General features: G+C 42.7%; 1 protein-coding gene across 1 annotated transcript in view; it reads left to right on the forward strand.

Annotated features, from left to right (window-relative positions):
- The window catches only part of alk (ALK receptor tyrosine kinase), a 197,895-nt gene extending 176,135 nt beyond the window's left edge, over window positions 1-21,760 (forward strand). Inside the window, exons 21-25 of the mRNA XM_084045875.1 lie at window positions 343-435; window positions 10,571-10,672; window positions 11,755-11,889; window positions 17,429-17,519; window positions 17,911-21,760. Of these exons, the coding sequence (XP_083902001.1) occupies window positions 343-435; window positions 10,571-10,672; window positions 11,755-11,889; window positions 17,429-17,519; window positions 17,911-19,131 (1,642 nt within the window). The 3' untranslated portion in view covers window positions 19,132-21,760. The remainder of the gene's footprint in view (window positions 1-342; window positions 436-10,570; window positions 10,673-11,754; window positions 11,890-17,428; window positions 17,520-17,910) is intronic.
- The last annotated feature ends 1,704 nt before the right edge of the window (window positions 21,761-23,464 follow it).

Below are 23,464 nucleotides of genomic sequence, written 5' to 3' on the forward strand. Positions count from 1 at the left end.
GGGACCCCCAGGGGTCCTTGGGGGGGTACCAGGGGGTCCCCAGCAAAATGTGTTAATAAAGAGGCACTATCATTTTAACCCCTTTATCCATATTTTATACTTTGGCTTTTGTAGATCTGCTATTTTTGAAAAATCTTGAAAATGTGTGCAAATCTTAAAATACTTTTTTTAAAAGGCTAAACAAATAAATCTGGGGGTCCCTTAACATGAAAAAGTTTGAGAACCACTGGTACACAACAGTTCATAAAAGTTTGGTTTTGTATTTTTTGGCCTCTACCGACCGCAAAATGCACGCGGTGAGTTTGACAGCGTTGATTGATCGCTTGCCTCCATCCTTTCCAGGGACATTGCGGCTCGGAACTGCCTGCTGACCTGCAAAGGCCAGGGCCGAGTGGCCAAGATCGGGGACTTTGGGATGGCGAGGGACATTTACAGGTAGGCTGCAAACAAACACAAGAACATACAATGTACAGTCGATGGGTGTTTCTCAAAGTGGGGTCCGGGGACCCTCGGGGGTCCTTGCGAAGGTTTCAGGAGGTCCCCGACAAAATTTGTCAAAGAATAAAAATCGGTTATCCACTTTGAGTCTATTTTATACTTCGGTTATTAGAAAATAGCAGATCTACTGCTCCCAATGTGACACGTTGTGAGCATGTAGATAAAACATCTTGATTTTGTATTATTTTTTCTATTTGGACCAGTGTTGGAAAAAACGGGGGATCTTATAGGGGTCCCTCCCTGGCACAAAGCCTTTTCAAATGGGGGTCTGCTGCCCACATCATATCAATTTGGCGGTGAGAACCACTGCAATAGATGGAGCAGTGGTTCTCAAAGTGAGATCTGGGGACCAAGCACAATTAGTTAATAGAGCATCAAAATGTAGTTGAAACACTTTAACCCTATACACATGGGCTATTTGAATATAGCATATCTAAAAGCTCACAACGCGTCAATGTGACACGTTGTGAGCTTGTAGATCTGCTATTTTCACACAAAAACATTTGGAATATTTTGGGAAAATTTTTAACAACGCAAATCTTGTATAGGGGTCCCTAATTGTCACTAATTGTTTTCAGACGGGGGTCCACGGCCAAATATATATATTAATCTGGGGGTCCTTGACATGAATATATTTGAGAAACAATGGTGTAGGGGACATTGGTGCAACTGCAAATATAATAGTAACATACTAATAAACAGTTCATAAGCACATAGCAAGGGGGCACATAACAGGGTCCATAACAGGGTCCAGTAAAAGGCCATAAAAGTACATGCTGGTGTCCGTGAAATCTGTATTGAGCACAAAACCAAACACTTTCATGAGGAGGAGAAGCTATCAAAGGTGTATTTCTGAAGTATTATGCGACTCATTCCTCCGTTCAAGCAATGAAGTCCAGTGGTCTGTTGAATCCACCTTTTCTATTCATATACTGCCTGTATTTTCTCTTCTGGGATACGTTGATAGCATGTGCATTGACTGATCCATCAGTCTATACCCTTTGTGGTGTTAAAGCCGCCAAATCCCATTATTTTCATCATAAGGAAAACATAAGTACACAAAATGAGACGGAGACAATTCCGTCTCCGGGGCTAATAATCCGTAAATCCCCTAACGGCACAGAATAATTCTCAGCGCTCACATTTGTAATCGAGATGCTTTCAAATGACAGCATTTAAAACACTCAAATCCGTCACTCAAGCCATCAGGGAAATGGCACCAAAGTCTTTCATGTGGCAAAGAAACGAGAGCAATGGAAGTGTGTCACAACATCCAGCTATGTCAACAGGAGGCGTTCAAGCCGCCGTCAAAGACGCTCTACCAAGAGAGAGAGAGAGAGAGAGAGCGTCACTGCTCTACTGGGCCTGCAAGCGTCGAGGAAGTGGCTTACGCAACTCCCCAGTGGGAGTCGTATTAGAACACGTTTCGTTGCTGTCGGGCGTAAACCTTGCATCTCCATATTTGAACTTTGTAGAGTAAATTAATGTCCTACTTGCATAAAAGCTGTGGAAATAGCCTATCTACAAGCTCACAATGCGCCGCGTTGCGACCCGTTGCGGGAGCTCATAGATCGGCTATTTTTGCTATATTTATTTCTTTTTTTTATTTCATAGCAAAAAAAAAAGGAATGGTTTTGGACATACAGGGTTTCCACCCGACCAGCAACGATTTGATTTAATTGTGATGTCTGGGTTTTGCATGTGTCCCACTGTGAATTTATTTAGTTTTGTTATCGTTTATTCAAGTCAGCCTGGAAACGTAAAGAAAAGAAAAAACAGAAGGAGAAGAAAAGAGGGAGCATTTGGGTCTCTGTGCTGTGTCACGTCGAGACTCAAATGTTGTCTCTCTTTTTTCGTTTCTTTGTACAGATCTTAGCATCAGGGTGCATCAGGGGTGTTTGAGTTTCATGATTGTTGAGCCCTGCTGTGTGAGAGGGAGACATGGGGGTCCATTTGACATGGTTGCGGGGGGACTTGGATCGGCGCAAAGTGTTTCATGTATGTATAGGCTACTGCCACAGGCGCACACACATACATGTAAATGGTAAAATAAATGGTAAATGGTGCATTTATATAGCGCTTTTATCCAAAGCGCTTTACATAGATTGTGCATTACATTCACCCATTCACACACACATTCATACACCGATGGCAGAGGAAACCATTCAAGGCACCAACCTGCTCATCGGGAGCAATTAGGGGTTCAGCATCTTGCTCAAGGACACTTCGACACTAACTCTTCTGGGGGAGCCCGGGACTGGAAACCTTTGGGCTTTCATCCGGCCCTTCTACCAGCCACTCTACCCCTGAGCCACTGCCGCCCCCATGTTTACATACTAGGGATGCAGTGATATGTGTCGGCCGTATATGGGTACCGGATGATATTTGCCGCGTTGACTGCCATCTGCTTATCTGCAAATAAAGTTGACGTTCACAGATGGCAGTAGCCGATATGTATCTGTTGTTGTGACACATCCATTTTGCGCTGGCTATCAGAATCAGAATGGCTATGTTGGTTATCTGCAGCCTACCAAACCGCAGCTTGACAACAAAGACAAATTAAACATGCATCGGTATACACACAGATTGAGTGTTATGCTCCATTTTTACACCTTCAGGCTTAAATGAATGCTCCAGATTTTGCTGTGTACAAGTCAGTGCACACTAGAGGGTACAACAGGTCTGCCCAGAAAACGGAAAACCCAAGACGAGAATCGAGCAGGGTCGAGTCCAAAACATTGACATGGTTCGGATCGGTTAGAATCGTCGCGGGTCTCGGACGGGCCATCTTAAATGCATGGAACCGTATGGATCCGTGAGCACCCAACCCTTAGAAAATAAATAAACGTTAAACGCTTTAATCTTCGGTTTTAAAACGAGACACATGCAGTGTAATCACATTCTAAAATCCATATAATCTGTTCTCGCGTATTGAATGATGCAGTGGTGGGAAAAGTACTCAAATGTTTTACTTAAATAAAAGTATCAATACTGCAATGTGGAAGTACTCTGTTACAAGTAAAAGTCAGAAATTCAAAATTTTATGTACAAAAGTATTGGTATCAAAATGTAAAAGTACTAAAATGTTTGCCGATCTACAAGCTCACAACACGTCTCGATGCGACACGTTGTGAGCTTGAAGATTGGCAATTTTCAAATAGCATAGGTATAAAATAGGGCTAAAGTGGTTAAAGTGATAGTTCACCCCCAAAATGACTTTTCTCTTTCGATTAGTCACCCCATGGAGACTTGAATTCATGGATACTTTTTAGTTTTGGTCGCATTCCTAATCAAATTATTGGCTTAGGAATGCGTCAAAAACAAAACAATCTCCATGAATTCAAGGCTTCATGTGATTGACAGAAAATAAGTAATTTTTTGGGTGAACTATTCCTTTAATGTATGTTTTATAATGTAAAAATGTATATCTGCAAAGTAACTAGTAACTTAAGTTTTCAAATAATTGTAGTGGAGTAAAGGTAAAATGTTTGCCTCTGAGATGTAGTGGAGTAGAAGTAAAAATATAGGCCTGAGTGCACACATAATATGTACACTCTCTCTCTCCACATGCCGCCATGACGCACATTGTGTGTGTGTGTGTGTGTGTGTGTGTGTGTGTGTGTGTGTGTGTGTGTGTGTGTGTGTGTGTGTGTGTGTGTGTGTGTGTGTGTGTGTGTGTGTGTGTGTGTGTGTGTGTGTGTGTGTGTGTGTGTGTGTGTGTGTGTGTGTGTGTGTGTGTGTTGTCCTTGGTGTCCTCGTTGTATACGTTCATAAGATTTTACAGTGAGGAAACCTTGAACCTTGAACAGACATTCACAGCTGCATTTAAGGGAGCTGATACCAGGGTTATCCAATCGATACCTCCAGCATTCTCATTATTAACCCTTGGGCAAGGCATAAATACTATTTAAGGAAGCTGATACCATGTTTATCCAATCAATACCTACTGGATCAGCCTCCTTATTAATTCAAAGCATGGCATAAATACCATTTAAATGTATCCAGTGTTGACATTTTGAGGTACTCTTACTTTACTTGAATATTTACCTTTTTTCCCCCAATATTTTATACTTCTACTCCACTACATCTCAGAGGTGAAATTTTACTTTAGCTAAGTGACTTTGTAAATGTACTGTACATTATTATTACAAAACATACGGTACATCCATCCAATTAAGCCCTATATAGATTTGCACATTCGAAAATAGCCGATCTACAAGCTCACAACGTGTCACCATGTGACACACGGTGTGAGCTTGTAGATTTTTTTTTATATTGGCACACTTTTACTTTTGTAATGTAACTATATTCTGATGGCAATACATTTGTACTTTTATTCAAGTAAATGTCCGAAAACATGATTTTACTTAAAACAGGGTTAGGGTATTTTTACACTGTGGTATTTCTACTTTTACTTGAGTGAAACATCAGAGTACTTCCACCACTTTAATGTATCCCCAATACCACAGCGCTGAAGCAGGCAGGCAGAAAAAAAAGGATCAAATAAAATTGGAAAGATTCCACAAGAAGCGCGACATATGGCACTAAATCAACTACAGAGATAGAGAGGACGGATTGGAAACGATAAAAAAAAGACGAGACGAGAAGATGGTGCACAGATCAAAAGACACATTCAAAATGACATTTGAAGTTCACATCGCTGTTGCTGTGGTTACCAACCACACAGCCCTCTCTCTGAAGCGGAGGCACAAAAAAAAAACTCACCGATAATAACATTCTGCAATTAACCCATTAAGACCAGGAACGCATCTTTGTCATTTTAAGATTTCTTTGGCTATTAAAAAAAATAGCAGATATAGATAGATCTGCTATTTTTTTTTTATCGTGAACATTTTTGCAAATCTTTGTATATATATATATATATTTTATTTATTTTTTTGAAAGCCAACAGTTTTAACTAAAATCTTTGCTTCTGGGGATTCTATAATGTCTTCTAAATCCTAACAGTTTTTTTTTTTTTTAAACCTTATGTTGCCATATCAGTGGTGCTCAAACTTTTTCATGTCAAGGACCCCCGAAATGATATGTAGTTGGCCGCGGACCATCTCAAAATATGCTGTTCCAGGGACCCCCAGAAGCAAAGATTTTGAGTTTGAAATGTTCGCTTTAATAAAATATACATATTAAAAGATTTGCACACATTTTCAAGATTTTTCAAAAATAGCAGATCCATGAGCTTGTAGATCTGCTATTTTGAATAGCCCAAAGGAATCTAAAAAGCGACACGGATGCGTTCCCGGTCTTAATGGGTTAATTCATCATTCCACACTGACCCCTATCATCATCCCACTGATCCAATCTCCCCCCCAAACATGTGAGAACCTTTATGAAAAGTCCTTATCTCCACCAGAGAATACAAGGGATTCCTTTCACCAGGTCTAGGTGTGAATCTGAGCTGGGGTTTTTTTCCTCCTTCTTTTTCTTTTCATCAGCTGTCTCTCTCTCTCTAAAGGCTGGAGGAGAAATGATCTGAGGTGTGCGCTATCTGATCGTCACTTTTGATAATAGCCCTGACAGTAGTACATCTTATACTGCTCCAAGGCAGAGAGACTTAGAGGTGAATGCAGCGTGGCTGCTCAGAGCCCTTTTCCTCAGTCCGCACGACATAGGAAGGTGTTTAACCACTTCCATATTATGGGGTAAACATTAGCCATAAATGTTAAAAGGGTTACAAATATTTTTGGGACACGAGATTTGGTGTAGACAGAAAAAAGCAGTCCAAGTACAGAGACAATTCAGGCCCAGTTGATCAAGTTTAAGTGGTCTATAATTGGGCATGTCATTATACTGTAGTTAAAAATTCAAAAATAGCCGAACCCTCGGTGGTTCTCAAATGTTTTAATTTCAACGACCCCTATAATTCTGAGAGTATTCAAATAGAACCAAGTGGACCCCCAGGGGTCTGTTCTTGGCTCGGACCTTTTTTTTCCTTCTACACCAAATTCCTTTGCCAAAACTAGCCAATCTACAAGCTCAAAACAGGCCATGAAGCGATGCGTCGTGAGCTTGTGGATCGGTTATTTTTGAGGGACACCACACGGTTGTACGACCCAGTCCAAAATAGGCTCTTTTAATAGGCTCCTTCTTACTTTGCCGCACGATCCATGTCGCTCGACGAGATTAGCAGGTTTTCACCAAGTGTTGGTACAAAGTACAAACTAAGTACAAAGTACAAATTAGCCGTAATTGGACAGGCTCAATCTCTGATAAATGAGCTGGTCTGGCTGCCAAAAATATCATCTGGCATTTATCTTCTGCTGCAACGGAGAAAACGTCTTTTAGCCTCTGTGATCTCTGTCTAATAATATATTACTCCATTTATGTTGGCTAATAAGACAATAAGAATCAGTCAGAAGACATAAATCATTAACAGACTTAAAGTATTGGCAAAGGCCCACATTTGTTCTTATAAGCCCAGTTTTAAGGCCTGCGGATGAATCTCTCTTTTTTTATGAGTTAAAGCTACAATCCAATCATATTTTGCTGAATAACATTTTATTTTAACCAATCTGTATGCTAAAGTATGTTAATACAATACAACGAGCCCCCCATCTGAAAATATTTTTTGTCAGGGACCCCATACTAGATTTGTGATATTTAGAAAATATTAAAACATGGGAAAACTTTCCTAATATATTTTGAAAATAGCAGATCTACATGCAACGTGTGTGGGTGTGTGTGGTGTCAAAACCTTGAAGCTGCATTTCTCCCCCCCAAAAAAACATATTTCTGTAAGCTGTAGCTCACACTGATCCTTCACTTTCATATGAAATTTCAATTAAAAAAGCAAACATTTTCAAAGACCATCTAGTTGTTGCACTCACTCACATAATGTTAACTAGGACCCAGGCATATCCAAGTATTCAAAAAGAATCTATTAGCAAATCATTCTAAGACTATCATTAGCGTCATTATCACTAACCTGGCGGCAAAACTGTGTGCAATCTGGTGGCGTGCAGGCACACACACACACACACACACACACACACACACACACACACACACACACGAGAAGCAGACTACACAATACAGAATACAATAGCACACTTAGTCAAGAGGCCCAGAGGTGTGTACATGTACAATAACTTTTATCAAAACATTGTATCAATTGTTCTAACGTTCCTAATTTGCAAAACAAAATATTATAATGTCTGAACCAGCTTTTGCGTATGCCTCTCAGGGTTTATGCTTGATTAAAGCTGTATCGTTGCTGTCGGCTGGGAACCTTGTATGTCCAGATATGTTACTTTGCAGAAAATGGGGGGGGAAATGTTTTCCAATTCATCCAATGCAGTTATTATTTTGTTACAAGCTCTTGTTAATTATTGGTTCAATATTTATAAAACCCACACGTACAGATGTGCCACTTCAAAACTTCACACGTTACTGTTCTTTCCCTGATTGTGCCCTGAAAAGGCATGTTTTCCTCCCTGTTCTGCCCTTAAAAACGCACTGTTTTTCCCCTGAAAAGAAGTTGTCACTACACACCCCCGTTTTTCCCTTCAACAGACATCCATATACATGAGAACAAAAGAATGTGTGTTGAAGAAGGTGTCAGACTCATTATGAGGCGAAAGGTGATTTGAAGAGGTCCTTGACCAGTTGCTCAAATTAATTAGCATCATAAAAGCAGTGATCATCAAAATAATTCACCATTTTAAATGCCCTTCTTTGTCCCTCTTATTGCCCTGGGAATCCCCTGAAAGTTTACTGTCTTCCCGATGGCAGGACATGTGAAGTTTTGAAATGGCACATCTGTACAGCTACTCAGTGGTGGGAAAAGTACTCACATGGTGTACTTAAGTAAAAGTATCAATACTGCAATGAAGAAATACTCCATTACAAGTACAAACCTGGAATTCAAGATGTAATTGGGTAAAAGTACAAAAGTATGAATGTACTTAAACTACCAAAAGTAAAAGTACTCATTATGCAGAATGTCCCATTTCACAAGTTTTAAAAAATATATCTTTTGAAAATAGCCGATCTACAAGCTCACAATGCGTCCAAAATATATATAGGGTGTAGTGATGTAGTGGAGTAGAAGTAAAAATAGCGAAAATTGGAAATACTCCAGTAGTAAAAATGTCTCAAGACTGTACAGTACAAGAGTAAATGTACTTTGTTACTGTCCACTAACACCAGACTGGTTGGTTGTTTGGTTTATTCAAAGAGAGTTTTTTGTGTGTAAACAGCGTTCTCAAAGAAAGCAGTCTAAAGAATGTTGCTTTGCATTCACCACATGAAGCAGAAGAATGCAAAACAACACTAAGAAAGGAAATACATTATTTTCCATTGAGAGGAAAACCTCTCAAGGGCAGTGCAAAAATAACGCCAGCCCGGATGCAAGGCCATTCAATGGTAAATGGTCCGTATAACTATAGCAGTGGTTCTCCAGGGGGTCCCCAGCTAAATGAGATAATATAGCATCACAATCAGTTTAACCACTTTAAACCTTCATACATTGGCTATTTGAAAAATAGCCGATCTTGTAGCTTTAGAGTTGAAAACATGTGAAGAATTGGGAATATCTTTCCACAAATTATTTCAGTCCACGGCCAAAAATATATTACTTTTGGGGTAGTTTGAGAACCATTGATCTCTGAGCCTTTAACCCATCCGGGAACGCATCTGTGTCATATTAGATTTTAGCCATTATTTTATACTTTGGCTATTAAAAAATAGCAGATCTACAAGCTCATTGCGCGGCACCGAGTGCCGCACTATGAGCTTGTAGATCTGTTACCGATGCCAACTTTTGCCTACAGACTGCTAGTCTGAAGTAATCTGTTTGGTGGAGGACACCTTCACATTCACCCATTCACACACCGACTGGCAGAAGCAACCATTGCCAAACCTGCTCATCGGGAGCAGTTAGGGATTCGGTGTCTTGCTCAAGGGCACTTTGACACAAAGCCAGGAGGAGCTAGGAATCAAACCAGGGACCCTTCAGCTCCCCAGAGGGCCGCTCTACCGCCTGATTTAGTGCCACACTGCCACTGCATCTATTGATTGGGAAAATGAACAAAAAAAAACTGCGCTTGTCCAAGAAGCCAACATAGTTCATCATCACTCATCAATACCTTATTATCATCAACCCTGTGGCTACAGTGCTATTGATTTCAGTGATGCTCAAACCTTTTCATGTGAAGGACCCCCAAATCGGGACACCCAGAAGAGAAGATTTGTGTTTAAAAAAACGAATTAAAATTTTCAAAATCTTAAAAAATAAATAAATAGCCAAAGTATAAAGTATGGATTAAGTGGTTAAAATGATTGTGATGCCATACTAATTTAACTGGGGGACCCCCTGGAACCTCCCCAGGGACCCCAGCTGGTGCTTTGCGGCTGCCTTGCATTTTAACAAGGAAAGGGGGAAACAAGATCTCTACAAATATGAATGGGACACAGAAAACTTCAAAAGCTTGAGAGAAGATGTTAGAAACGCTGGAAGTTCTGTGAAAAGGAGTGGATTGCGCTGTAAAAATGTAAAGCCCAAGAATGATAATCCTTCAGTGGTTCATTCTCTTATCTCTCTCAGCATGGCTTTTATGGACAGCATTTATTACTACTGCAAAACACCACCAATACAGCACCCAAGGCTGAGTTGGAGAATATGGATGGCTTAAATCGTGTGTGTGTGTGTGTGTGTGTGTGTGTGTGTGTGTGTGTGTGTGTGTGTGTGTGTGTGTGTGTGTGTGTGTGTGTGTGTGTGTGTGTGTGTGTGTGTGTGTGTGTGTGTGTGTGTGTGTGTGTGTGTGTGTGTGTATATTTGTCTTGGTCTTTACACGTGAAATGGTTGTTCAGGCTTACACAATTAGGAAAATATACAGCTTTGTATTAGGATTACGATCAGGATATAGGTTACTGTAGGTTTAGGATGTTGGGGTTAGAGTTATGCGTTGGTGTGTCATGCGTTGAAAATAGCCGATGTTCAAACTCATGAAAAGGGTAAAAATGGCCTAAAATGATGTGCTCACAAGTATAGTAATAACGTGTGTGTGTGTGTGTGTGTGTGTGTGTGTGTGTGTGTGTGTGTGCGCGCGCGCAGGGCCAGTTACTACAGAAAGGGTGGACGTGCCATGCTGCCAGTGAAGTGGATGCCACCAGAAGCCTTCATGGAGGGCATATTCACGTCTAAAACAGACACCTGGTGGGTACAACCTCTGCTCCTCACGTACAAACCATTCCTGTGACCGCCTGTAAGTGTCACAACCCTGACTATCTGAAAGTGTCTCAACCAGGGTGACCAGGCATCCTGCTTTGCACGGGACAGTCCCTCATTGCGCGGGACAGTCCCTCATTGCGCGGGACAGTCCCTAATTTCCATGACTTTTCACGCGTGAAACATGCCAGTTCACCCCATGCGTGAACTGGCATGGGGTCTATTTTCAGAATTGCCCCTGTTGTCCAGTTTCTCCAGTAGCTCCCATAGCATAGAGCAGAGCCCATAAGCATAATATCGCTACTTACGCTATTTGCTGCGGTCAAAAGTGTTATTTTTTTGTTTTCATGATGTGTTTCTAATGACGACTAATAACAGATTCATGAAACAAACACTTTGGACCGCAAGAAATAGCATAAGTAGCGATTATGCTTATGGGCTCCAATATATGCTATGGAGGCTGCTGGGGAAACTGGACAACAGGGGCAATTTTGCAAATTACACCTCATGGCCAGTCATTTGGGATCGATATAAGTGGGAAAGGCTATATGTTATTTTAGTCCGGACTTGTTCTTTAAGTAATAAGTTATCATTATTGCCCTCATTATCCCCCAAGCCCCTACATTGTCCCACACAGGTGGTCCTTATGTCCCACAAATGGTTCAGTTTGGTTCTGGTCATCCTAGTCACATCCCTATTACTTATAAAGTGTCACAACTCTGTAACCATCTGAAAGTGTCACATCCCTGACCATCTGAAAGTGTCACTTGCTGTATATTTCATCTACATGTCAGCCTCTAACCCTCCCTGTAGCCAGCCCTCCATCTTTGTCCTCACCGCCCTTCACTCTCCTCCTCGTCATATTCCTGTCCTTTTTTTTATTCCTCCACTGGCCTCTCCCTTCCCTCCCTTTTCCTCTCGGCTTCAGCTTTATGATCGCCCACATTATTTATGCTGCTCGCTCTCTCTCTCTCTCTCTCTCTCTCTCTCTCTCTCTCTCTCTCTCTCTCTCTCTCTCTCTCTCTCTCTCTCTCTCTCTCTCTCTCTCTCTCTCTGTGTCTCTCTCTCAGGTCGTTTGGAGTGCTGCTGTGGGAGATCTTCTCGTTGGGCTACATGCCGTATCCGAGCCGCAGCAATCAGGAAGTGCTGGAGTTCGTCACCAACGGCGGAAGGATGGACCCTCCCAAAAACTGCCCAGGGCCAGTGTAAGTGCACATGCTACTGTACACAGTAAACTTAAAGGAACATTTCCCCCCGTTTTCAACCTTACGTTCATGTAATTGGCCCTCACTAATGCATCATTATAATAAGATGGCACCTGGGATGTGCAGAGAATGTTAGAGGGGCAGGGGCTGACGTTCCTAAATGGGCACTTTTACACTTTTGCATTTCTAGCCCGAAAATAGACGATCTACAAGCTCACAACGTGTTGCGCTGCAAGACGTTGTGAGCTCGTAGATCGGTTATTTTCAGTGTGCGACACCGCATTCAACTAAGTATAATCAAGCCTTTACTGGAGATGTGGCATATACGGCATGGATTTCTACACAAGGCCCAATTCTTTCAACGTAAAATGCTGCATTCAAGTTCACGAGAGTTTGGAAAAGGCAGTTTGAATGCTGCGTTCGGCTGCGGCAAGGAAATAGGGCGTTTGCGTTTCTTTCACCATAGCAAATGCGGCATTCGTTGTCTAGAGAGGGAACGTTTTACAGACAGGTAAAAGGGCTCAAGCCCCCTTTTATGTCTATGTGTGCACGTGCCTGGATGGCACCATTTATGTCTACTCACTCTGCGTCTCATTGGTGGACTGTGGACAGTTAAGAAACCTGCCTACCATTGACATCATTGATCGGGATTCCAAGCTAATAGAAGCCACAACCTTTCTCCTCCTGGAAGGTTAGCATGCTGAAATACAAGCCATTGCATCAAAACAACATAAATAAATAAACGTTTTTTTTTTAAATGAACAAACCTGCCTACCGATGATGCAGGTTTCTGAACTGTCCACAGCCCTCCTCTGAGACACAGAGAGTGAGTGGACGGAAATTGTGCCATCTTAATGAGCATCAGTGAGGACTAATTAAATGAAGATGGGGTTGAAAATGGGTGAAGTGCTCTGTACACTCTCAGAGTTACAAATGCATGAATTAACACTGTGGTTTTGGTTGTGCACACACACACACGCACACACACGCACGCACGCACGCAAGCGCACACACACACATACACACACACACACACACACACACACACACACACACACACACACACACACACACACACACACACACACACACACACACACACAGTATATCGCCTGCAGTCCCTCACAGGGCATGATGCACTTGAGGATGGAAATTGGATCCCATGTGGTCCAATTAATCATTGCAAGTACGTACACACGCACACACACACACACACACACACACACACACACACACACACACACACACACACACACACACACACACACACACACACACACACAAAACAGGCGCTACACTGCAAAATCCTTAGTGTTAATTGAACTTCTAAGTGTAAAAATGGACCGGTGTGTACAGTATAACACACATACACATCAATCAAGGGCTGGAGTTTAAAGTGCATGATATGCATGAGCGTGCATGACTACACACTAAACTCCTCAGTGTTCATTTCAACTCTGGAGTGTAAATGCAGTGGTGGAAAGTAACTAAGTACATTTACTTAAGTAAATCTTTTAGGTATTTGTACCTTACTTGAGTATTTCCAATAACCAATACTTTTACTTCTACTCCACTACATCTCAGAGGCAAATATTGTACTTTTGCTCCACTACAATTATTTGAAAACTTTAGTTACTAGTTACTTTTCAGATACAAATTATTACATTATAAAACGTACATGAACCACTTTAGCCCTGTTTTATACCTAGGCTATTTGAAAAAAAGCAGATCTACAAGCTCACAACGTGTCGCATCGTGACGCATTGTGAGCTTGTAGATCTGCTATTTTCAAACATTTTTGTACTTTTACTTTTGGTACTTTAAAGGTAGGGTAAGTGATATTTTTTTGGTTAAAACAAAAAGGTTTTTGTTAAAAGGTTAAAACACTATATTCTGATAGTAATCATTGCTATAGAGTGTTTTTTCAGTAACAGATGTCTCCCCGTCTCTCCAGCTCTTTAATAAACAGAAAATACATTTTCCGGTAGGTGTCAAAATCGCAGCCAATCAGGAGAAAGTACCCATTTTTAAGCTTAATTTGTATAGTGTTCCAGTTCCAATTTTGTCTGCTCATTTCTTAGTGTCATCACTTCCAATTTCACTTGTTTAATCTATATCCTGATTGAGTTCTCTGTCCTGGTTGGATACAATTGGAAATGAAACTGAAACTGAAACGAAAATGCATTTTCTGTTTAATAAAGAGGTGGAGAGACAAGGAGACTCCTGTTACTGAACAAACACTCTATAGTAATGAGTAATATCAGAATATAGAGCTATTTAACACTTATTTTAACCAACGCAAATCACTTACCCTACCTTTAAGTACATTTTGATACCAATACGTTTGTACTTTTACTAAGTAAATTTTGAATTCCGGACTTTTACTTGTAACAGAGTACTTCTACTTTGCAGTATTGATACTTTTACTTAAGTAAAACATGTGAGTACTTTTTCCACCACTGATGTAACCAATGGTAAACAGTTACAAATCGTCACTATTGGGGGGGGAAACCTTGTATGTCCAAAACTATAACTTTTCAGAAAATAAGAACCCATGCGTTCCAATGTAGTTTTTATGTAGCCACAAGCAGTCCAAGTTAGAATGTCAAAAAGCACTGCCATGTTTTATTTTAGTTTTTTTTTCTAGGCATGTGTCATGGGTGTTATGGTGTCTGAGTTTGGCAGCCGCATGCAGCAGCTTCTCGCTATGCAAACGCTATGCAAAGTATTAAAACAATTGTCATCTTGGCTTCCCAGTAGGAGAGAATCCATCGGGAGTTGATAAAGATCCTATAAATCATTTCCAGGTTGCTGTCGGTTTGGAAACCTTGTATGTCCCCCAATAAGGCAAAAATAGCTCACAACGCGTCACGGTGAGACGTGTTGTGAGCTTGTAGATCGGCAATGTTTGCTACTTTTGTGTGACACTGCAGTATGCCGAAGTAGGGCCTTCATTTATGGGGGCGGGGGGGGAGTCGAAATATGGAGATACAAGGTTTCTGCCCGACAGCGACGATTTCCAGGTTGGCACTTTCCTACTCAGTGTTTTGTACACAATACTCTCTCTCAGTTCTGACACACAGACTAAGGTACACAGTACACACATTGTCGCGTTTGTACCGCTATACTTGTGAGGACATAAACATTTTAGGACGCCAATTTTATTGTGCCATTTTAAAATTATATGTTTTTTTGCCATTTTTCCACCCGTTTTATAACCCTTTAACTAAAGCCAAAAATAGCATATTTTTGCACAGGACGTCGCGCGCACAACTAAGTATAAATAAGGCATAACTCTTAGGAAGGATATCAATAACACACCCCATGAAGCCTTGAATACATGGATTTATTTTGTTTTTGTCCCATTCCTAAGCCAATAATTTGATGCCCGGGTGTATTTCCGGTAGGAGACACAAATAATCTACTTTGTGTCTCCTACCGGATACATTAGCCGGTAGGAGACAGGAATCAAAATATTAGCTTAGGAATGCGTCAAAACCACAAATAAATCCATGGATTCAAGGCTTCATGGGGTGTGCAATTGATAGAAAATAAGTCATTTTTTGGGTGAACTACTCCTTTAACGCCTAACCCCCAAACCTCTAAATGCCTGACCTTAACTCTAACCCCAACCTGAGTTTTTTCTTAATTGCAAGTAAAAAATACAGTATATGTATTTTTTACCACAAAACAACAATTTCTCTTTTCGGGACCAGGAAAATTGTCCTCACAAATATCTATTTCTCAAATTCTACTATTGTTAAGGGGACATTTGGCTCTCACAAGTATAGTGACACACACACACACACACACACACACACACACACACACACACACACACACACACACACACACACACACACACACACACACACACACACACACACACACACACACACACACCCCTTATCTCTCTATTTGACTCCCTTCAGGTAAGGATTGAAGCTTAATCCTCTCTATCGCTTTCCCTGTTATTGAATAGGGTTTTATTTATACAGTGTATGTGCAGTATATATCGTAGCTGTCAGGTAGAAACCTTGCATGTCCAAAGAACCGGTGTTCCAGTGAATCCAAAGTAGTTATTATTTACTCCACAAGCTCATTAATCATTTTCATTGGGTAATATAAAATCCACAGACAGACCTCACCACTTTCATCCCTGGCGTCCATGTTTTGTGATTATAGGCCAAAAATAGCGGGGGGGAAAGCCTATCGACAAAGCTTACAAACGTGTCGCATTGCAATTTGCAACGCATGGTTTGGTTTTCCTTAATCACGCAAACCTGGTTGAATGGAGCCCCTAAGGGTGTTCCTCTCCCTTACTTCCTTCACTGGTGTTACCAATTATACTAATGAAGGCTCTGTTCCATTTAGTATAGCACAGTGGTTCTCAAACATTTTAATTTGAAATACCCCGATAATTCTGAGAAGGTACAAATGGAACCAAAAATGGACCCTCATGGGTGTGAAGGAAGTAAGGAAGAGGCCCAATTTCTTTCTAACATGGCTGCTGTGCCTATTGCAGTGACAGTTTAAAAAAAAAGAAAGAAGGAGAAAGAACAGTAAGTCAGTAAAGTCTAGATTTGACATCATCTTTTCCGTGCTCCTCCTCCGCGGCAATCATTCAAGCTGGCAGCAGGGTTACACTTCAATTTCTGCCTGAAGCTGGAAAGAAGCACTAATAATAATAAACACTGTTTCCATAGAGAGGTGTGTGCCACTGTTTGGCCTGTCAGGTAGGCATAGCAGTGGAGGAGATGGTGATGACTGCATGGCTTCTGGGTTCGACTGTAGGCGTAGCATAAAGAGAGGGAAAATATTTTTAATTAACCCATTCAATCCGGGAACGCAACTCTGTCATTTTAGGTTTCTCTGGCTATTCAAAAAATAGCAGATCTACAAGCTCATAGCACGGCACCGAGTGCCGCGCTATGAACTTGTAGATCTGCTATTTTTTTGAAACCGTGAAAATGTGTGCAAATCTTTGAATATAATTCAAAGATTTGTAACTCAAATCTTTGCTTCTGGGGGGGTCCCTGGAACAAAATATTTTACTACTATATATTCAAAGATTTGCACATTTAAAAAAAGAAAATAATAATGGCCAAATAAATCTTAAAATGACACAGATGCGTTCCCACTCTTAATGGGTTAATTGTGTGTGCGCACGCGCGTGTGCGTGTGTGTGCACGCTTGTATTACTATACCTGTGAGGAGTGAATAATCCCCACAAGTATAGTGGAATTTGAGAAGTAGACCCTGTGAGGACCATTGTCCTTCGTCCTCACAAGAGAAATGGTTGTTTTAAGGTTGCATAATGATTTGGGGAGAGATTAGGGTTATACGTTTAGATGTTAGGTGGGTTATGGGTTGGGGTTTAGAATTGCAGATGTATGTGCGACGCGTTGTGGGCTTGAACATCTGCAATGTTTTCGGCTATTGCAGATAGCCAAAAAATTGCCTATTTTCAATGCCGTACGTTTTGTCCTCACAAGTATACAGTAATAGACGTGTGCCTATATGTGTCTCTGTGTTCCAGGTACCGGATAATGACTCAGAGTTGGCAGCATCAGCCTGAGGACAGACCTAACTTCTCCACAATCCTGGAGAGGATCGACTACTGCTTACAGGTACACCGAATTGAACCCCCACCTCCACCCTATTGATGCTGTTGACATTGAGAAATATACTGGTGATGAACCTTGGCAGCGCGGCACAATCCTTCAGTGTTAATTGAACGGTTGAAAAGACCCTTACGGCTCAATTTGAGCACATTTTGTCTCAAGTCTCAAGTACGTGTGAACAACTTCAGGTTTATTGCTGTCACATCACAAGCTCACAGGTGTAAAAGAGTGGGTGAAATGTCTTTTCCGTACGAGCTGCCAACGATTTGCAGTTCCAAAATATAGTCATAAGAACGGAACGGAAACTAAAAAAAGTCAGATAACAGGAATCAAATTTCTGTTTTTGAGCACACATGTGTGCTCAGAAACAGAAATAAAAATACCCCCCCCCCTGCAGGACCCAGATGTGGTGACCGTGCCGTTGCCCGTAGAGTACGGCCCGGTCCCGGAGGAAGAGGAACGCGTCCCCATGCGGCCCGACGACCCCTCCGCCCCGTCCCTGCTGGTGAACGCCCAGACCCCCGACGGAGAGGGACCCCCGCCGCCTCCCTCCTACCCCGCCGAGGAAACCCCACGGGGGGGCGAGCTCGCCGCCGCTGCCACCGCCACCGCCGCCACCGCTACCGCAGCCCCGTCGTCAGAGGCCAAGGCTCCGCTCCAGCCCTACCCGCTCCCCCACCTCCAGCTGCAGCAGCAGCAGCAGGCCCGTCCGCAGACGTCGGCCTCCGTCATCACGGCCACCACCGTCACCTCCACCCCCTCCTCCGGATCGGGCTCGGCGCTCGCCGCCGCCAAGGGTCCGCACGTCTTCACGACGCAGCCCGAGGGGGGCCACGTCAACCTGGCGTTCAGCCAGGGCCTGCCCCTGGAGAAGGACGGCCGCAACGGGAAGCCCACCAGCCTGTGGAACCCCACCTACGGCTCCTGGTTCCTGCAGCAGCAGCAGAGGAAGCAGCAGCAGCAGCAGCAGCAGCATCAGAGGCAGGCGGGGGTGGTGGGAGGGCCGGGCGGCGGCAGGGTGCCCGGCGAGGGCCAGGAGCACGTGGGGCGGACTGTGGCGGAGGCGGCGGGCGCCCTGGGCCTGCAGCACCAGCAGCACCAGCAGCACCAGCAGCACAAGCAGTTCCAGCACCACCAGCTGCAGCACCAGCAGCACCACCAGCTGCAGCTGCTGCACCACCACCACCAGCAGCAGCAGCAGCAGCAGCAGGGGATGTGCCGGCCCCTCCTGCCCCCGCCGCCTCTGCCCGGCGCCGGCGGCCCGTCCCCGCTGCTCTTGGATTCGGCCGCGCTGCCGCCGGTTCCCCTCTACAGACTGCGGCGCTTCCCCTGCGGGAACATCGGCTACGGCTACCAGGAGCAGGGCCTGCCGCTGGACGCCTCCCACCCCAACCCCCCGCCGCCGCCCCCTGCCCAGGCGCCCGCCGTCACCTCCTCCTCTTCCTCCTCCTCCTCCTCCTCTTCGGGGCCCCTCCAGAGGGGCGCCTCCATTCCTGCCTCGGTGTCCCTGGGCCGCTCGGGCATGGCCGAGGACAGCCGCCCGCTGTTGGTCACCATGGGGACGGTACAGGACCCCCGGTTGCCCAGGATGGAGGGCCATAACGCCACCGTGCTTTAGCCCAAATGCCTCTTTACTTACGTCTTTTTCTCGGTCCCAATCCTTTAGAGAAACTGTGTGTATACAGGAAGCACAGGACGAAAACACTGTGTCTGGACAGAGACCCCCCCTCCCCCCTCACACCCCCCCTCCTCTCTGGTCATCTCGGTGTGTCCCCCTTGTGCCCACGTTTGGAGAGGGACAGGCTCGCTTGTCGGATCTTGTCCCAGCGATCTCTTCCCCATGAGAACCGTGGGTGGTGTTTTAAAAATGACCGGTGGATGCTAAAGCACATCAAGAGAAAAAAAAAAAAAGAAATACTTTTTGGCAGGCAAACAACGTATAGGCTAGTTTTAAGACTAAAAACAAAAACGAAAAAAACAAGAACAGAAACATATTTTTTCAACTCTGGATGGAATAATGAACGCGAGCGAGTTCAAGTTGAAGGGAAAGTTTGTCTTGACACAGAAACGAGGAGAGGACCTTTTCATCCGCTGGAGATGGGACATGAGCAAGCATATCTATTTACCATGTGTTCGCTTGACTGCCATTATGGACGAGTAAAGCAGCCTATCCTGTATAACCACGTTCCAACGACGAGGATACAAATTTCTATATTTTGGCAGATTGAAGACTCTTGATCATATTTGTGGTCAGTAGTTTTGACTGTAGCTCTCGGCTGAGTTGTCTCTGGCTGCCAGCCGACGTGTCTGTTCGATTCCCTCCTCGCAAAGGGGGAAGGCAATTGCCCCCCACACCCCCCAGCGTTCACGTTTAACCTCAAATTCAGTTATTTTATGCATACTTTCAACACTTCTGAAAGTTGTTTGCAGATTAATCTGATTTTAGATCGCCGCTGAGTGCATCTCGATCCACGCCCGTACATCTATAGTCACGTGTTTTCTTATCTGCAACCATTCAATCATTAGTCATTAGGCGTCCCTATTTTGGGCATGTCATTATAGGCGACCATTTTCCATTCCATTTTTATAAAAAGAAAACAGAAGGGAAAATAGTCGTTCTACGAGCTCACAACGTGTCAAGATGCGACATAGTGTGAGCTTGTAGATTGGCTAATCTCGTTAAAATAAGGCCTAAGTGGTCACTTTTCTGCCACCCTTTTGTTCAGGGGTCTTCAACAGGAGGTCTGGGACCCCTAGGGGGTCCTATGAGTTACAACAGGGGGGCCGCCAAATCTTTCTGTGATAGGAACCCTACTATCCCTTTTCTGGGGGGAACATTAGCCGAAAAATAGCCGATCGGCTGTGTTCGGCAAAGAGGTTTGGTGAATGGGAAAAAAGAGCAGATCAAGTACAAGTTTTCTAAGTATCGAGGGTTTGAGTGGTTAACTGTCTGAAAATACACATCAACGTGAGTCCAACACAACGCTACACATTGATAGTGCTGTCAAACAAGTCTATGAAGCTATCTATGAAATGTATAAAGTTTAATTTACAATTTTATACAATATGTAGTGGGGGGGGGTCCCTGCTTCAACTCTCTCTAGGCTAAGGGGTCCTTGGCCTGAAAAACTTTGAAGACCCCTGGTCTTTTCTGGTCACATCCATCGTGTCCATTTCCTTTTGGATTCCACACCATGATAAATAACTTGCTATCAAACTATTTTTGAAGAATATCGCAGAATCAGACAACTGGATACCAGAGACATTTTTTTCTTAAACAAACAAATGAAGGAAGAAAAAAAAAGGAGGAAAAAAAAGACAGGGAAAGGAAAACTGTGTTTGTTGATGTTTGCTTGCCTGCTTGTTTATTTATTCATTTGTTTATTTATTTTTTGTGTGGAAGAGGCTCTGTAAATTATTAATAGACACGCTTTTTAAAAATCCAAACAACACTTATTTCACAGTACATCCGCTCGTGTTCACTTAGTTTGTTTTTAACCACTTTAAACCGCAACATCCATACGGATGTGGGGAAAGCTTTCACAGAAAATAGCTGATCGACAAGCTCACAGAAAACAGAAAATACACTAGTATGAGGAACTCTGGTTCCTCATATAGGTTTTAAGTGGTTAAACTACAAACTACAGATTAGAATTTTTACATACTGTCGACTGAGAAGAACAAGCCCTTGATTGAAGTCACTAATGTGGCATGATGTCATTACACTGTCTGATGCCTCCAGTGGTGGACAAAGTACTCAAAGTATAGACACTCCTGGTCAAATATGACTCAACTACAAGTAAAAGTTACTCTGCCAAATTTGCACTTGAGTTAATACTGGAGTGCTTGCTTAAAAAAGTATTGAAAAAGTACTAAGTAGGCCTACAATTTACGTTTAACTGCTGTATTGAAATTCAAAGATTTTCCAGAAATTAATCGATCGTGAAAATAGCAGATCTGCAAGCAACGTGTCAAATGGCAACGTGTTGTGAGCACATAGATCGGCTATTTTCACTACTTCAAATAGGGCTTAAGGAGTTCATTCATAATGTACTTTTTCCTCTTCCTAGAAATGTACTAGAGTCAAAAGTACTATATTTGTCTTTGAAATGTAGATAAGTATCCAAATATTCAAGTAAAGTACAGATACTCAACAAACACTTACACATGTGACATTCCAAAGTTTCAAAGAGCTTGCCATTGGCACTTCAGTGGAATGTCAGTGGATAGTCCAAGCCTTGTCAGGGAGAAAGGGGGGGGGGGGGGGGGGGGGGGGGGCGTTTGCCAGGTGTGAAATGGTACCAGGTGTGAAAGTGTCTGATTTCACACTTAACAGGGTAAGATCAGGGAAAGTTCAGGGAAAGTGTGATTTCAGAGATTTCAGATGTCACGTGTGTAAGTACTGTACTCAGGTAGTTACTGTCCACCACCAGATGCCTTGTATTTACATAATGTGGCTCTTTGCCATTGAGTACAGAGAGAGAGAAAGCTGGGAGTGAGAGATGAAACAAGGGTTCAGACAAATCAATGGCGACTTCATCTTCCTTTCACTGCAGAGGATATGTAATGGCCCCTTGAAAATTACTATTTCACAGACACCACTATTGTTTGAAAAATGTCTTTTGAAAGTAGTGCATTCAGACAGTTGAATTGATGCGTTGGGGGCTTTTTATTTTTTGCGACATAACCTTTTCCGAATGCATCACTTAAAGCCTCTGTCCCATTTCTGTCCCCATCTGAAGATATGGAATGTGCCGAGCAGACTTTCTAATCGCTACCTGAAAGCACACATCCCTAAATTAACCAAATCTATCTTTTGGGTGGAAACCTTGTGTGTACGAAACCGTTCCTTTGTTTAAGATTTAAACCAAATGAAATGAAATGGTGAAAATAGCCGATCTACAAGCTCACAAGATCGGCTATTTTCGTAACTTTTGTGCGACACTCTTGTATGATGAAGTAGGGAATTGTTTTACAAAAAAAACATACAAAGTTTAAATATGGAGATGCAAGGTTTCTGCCCGACAGCAACGATATTGAAGAACAGGTGTAAGAATGTAAATTTGGTGTGAAAAGTTGGAAACAAGAAACGCGTGAAGCAGTGAAAGGACTAGTCTTGGTGTAAACGTGGGAAAAGAACGCGTGCACATAATTGCAGACGTATAGTGGCACCGTATGTCTATCAAGGCATTGTCATGCTTTTAGCAATTTTAGCTACCACTGTGTCACTTTTTTAGCTCCACAGTTTCCCGGCATCAACCCCATCAGAGCCTCTACTGAAAAGCTGTCACTACTGACTGATAAAGACAAAGCTGACTTTTACTTACTTAAGCTCACAACGTGTTGCGATGCGTTGTTTTGTGAGCTCAGAGATCTGCTATTCCTGCGACGTGGCGCGTTGTGAGCTTGTGGGACGGCTGTTTTTGTGCACGACACTGGCACGCAAGTATAAATCTGGCTTTATTTGTCGACCAGTCAGTGCCTAATCGAAGTAATGGCTTCAAGAAAATGTTATTTTGCTTCCTCTTCTGTACGGTGTGCAACGCATAATTCTGTGTTTCCTTCATAGCTCATCTCCATCATTTTGTGTAAAAAGACAAACTGAACTGCATCTGTAAAATCTTGTAATTACAAAAGTATTGTACTATGACTCTGGTAAAAGCTGTAATTTGCCCTTCAGACGACATTCGCCAAAATGAATAAATTACTATATAATATGACCACTGTATGTTCTGTAATCTGTTCACTGTGTTAATGCTACTTTGTGGTTTGGTGTCAAGCTCTCTTGCATGTTCCCAAAAACACTGGCTGTGGACCCATTCTTATGGGTCATGAGTAAATATCCCTTTTATTTATTTATTTTTTACTACCATTTCTTTTGTTATTTCAAAAGAAAAAAATGCTACTGACCACTGATGTACTGTAGGTGGCTAGTGACTTTGAGCAGTTTC

This window comes from Gymnoscopelus microlampas, assembly GCF_963454915.1.
Source record: "Gymnoscopelus microlampas genome assembly, chromosome: 20".
Lineage (NCBI taxonomy): Eukaryota > Metazoa > Chordata > Actinopteri > Myctophiformes > Myctophidae > Gymnoscopelus > Gymnoscopelus microlampas.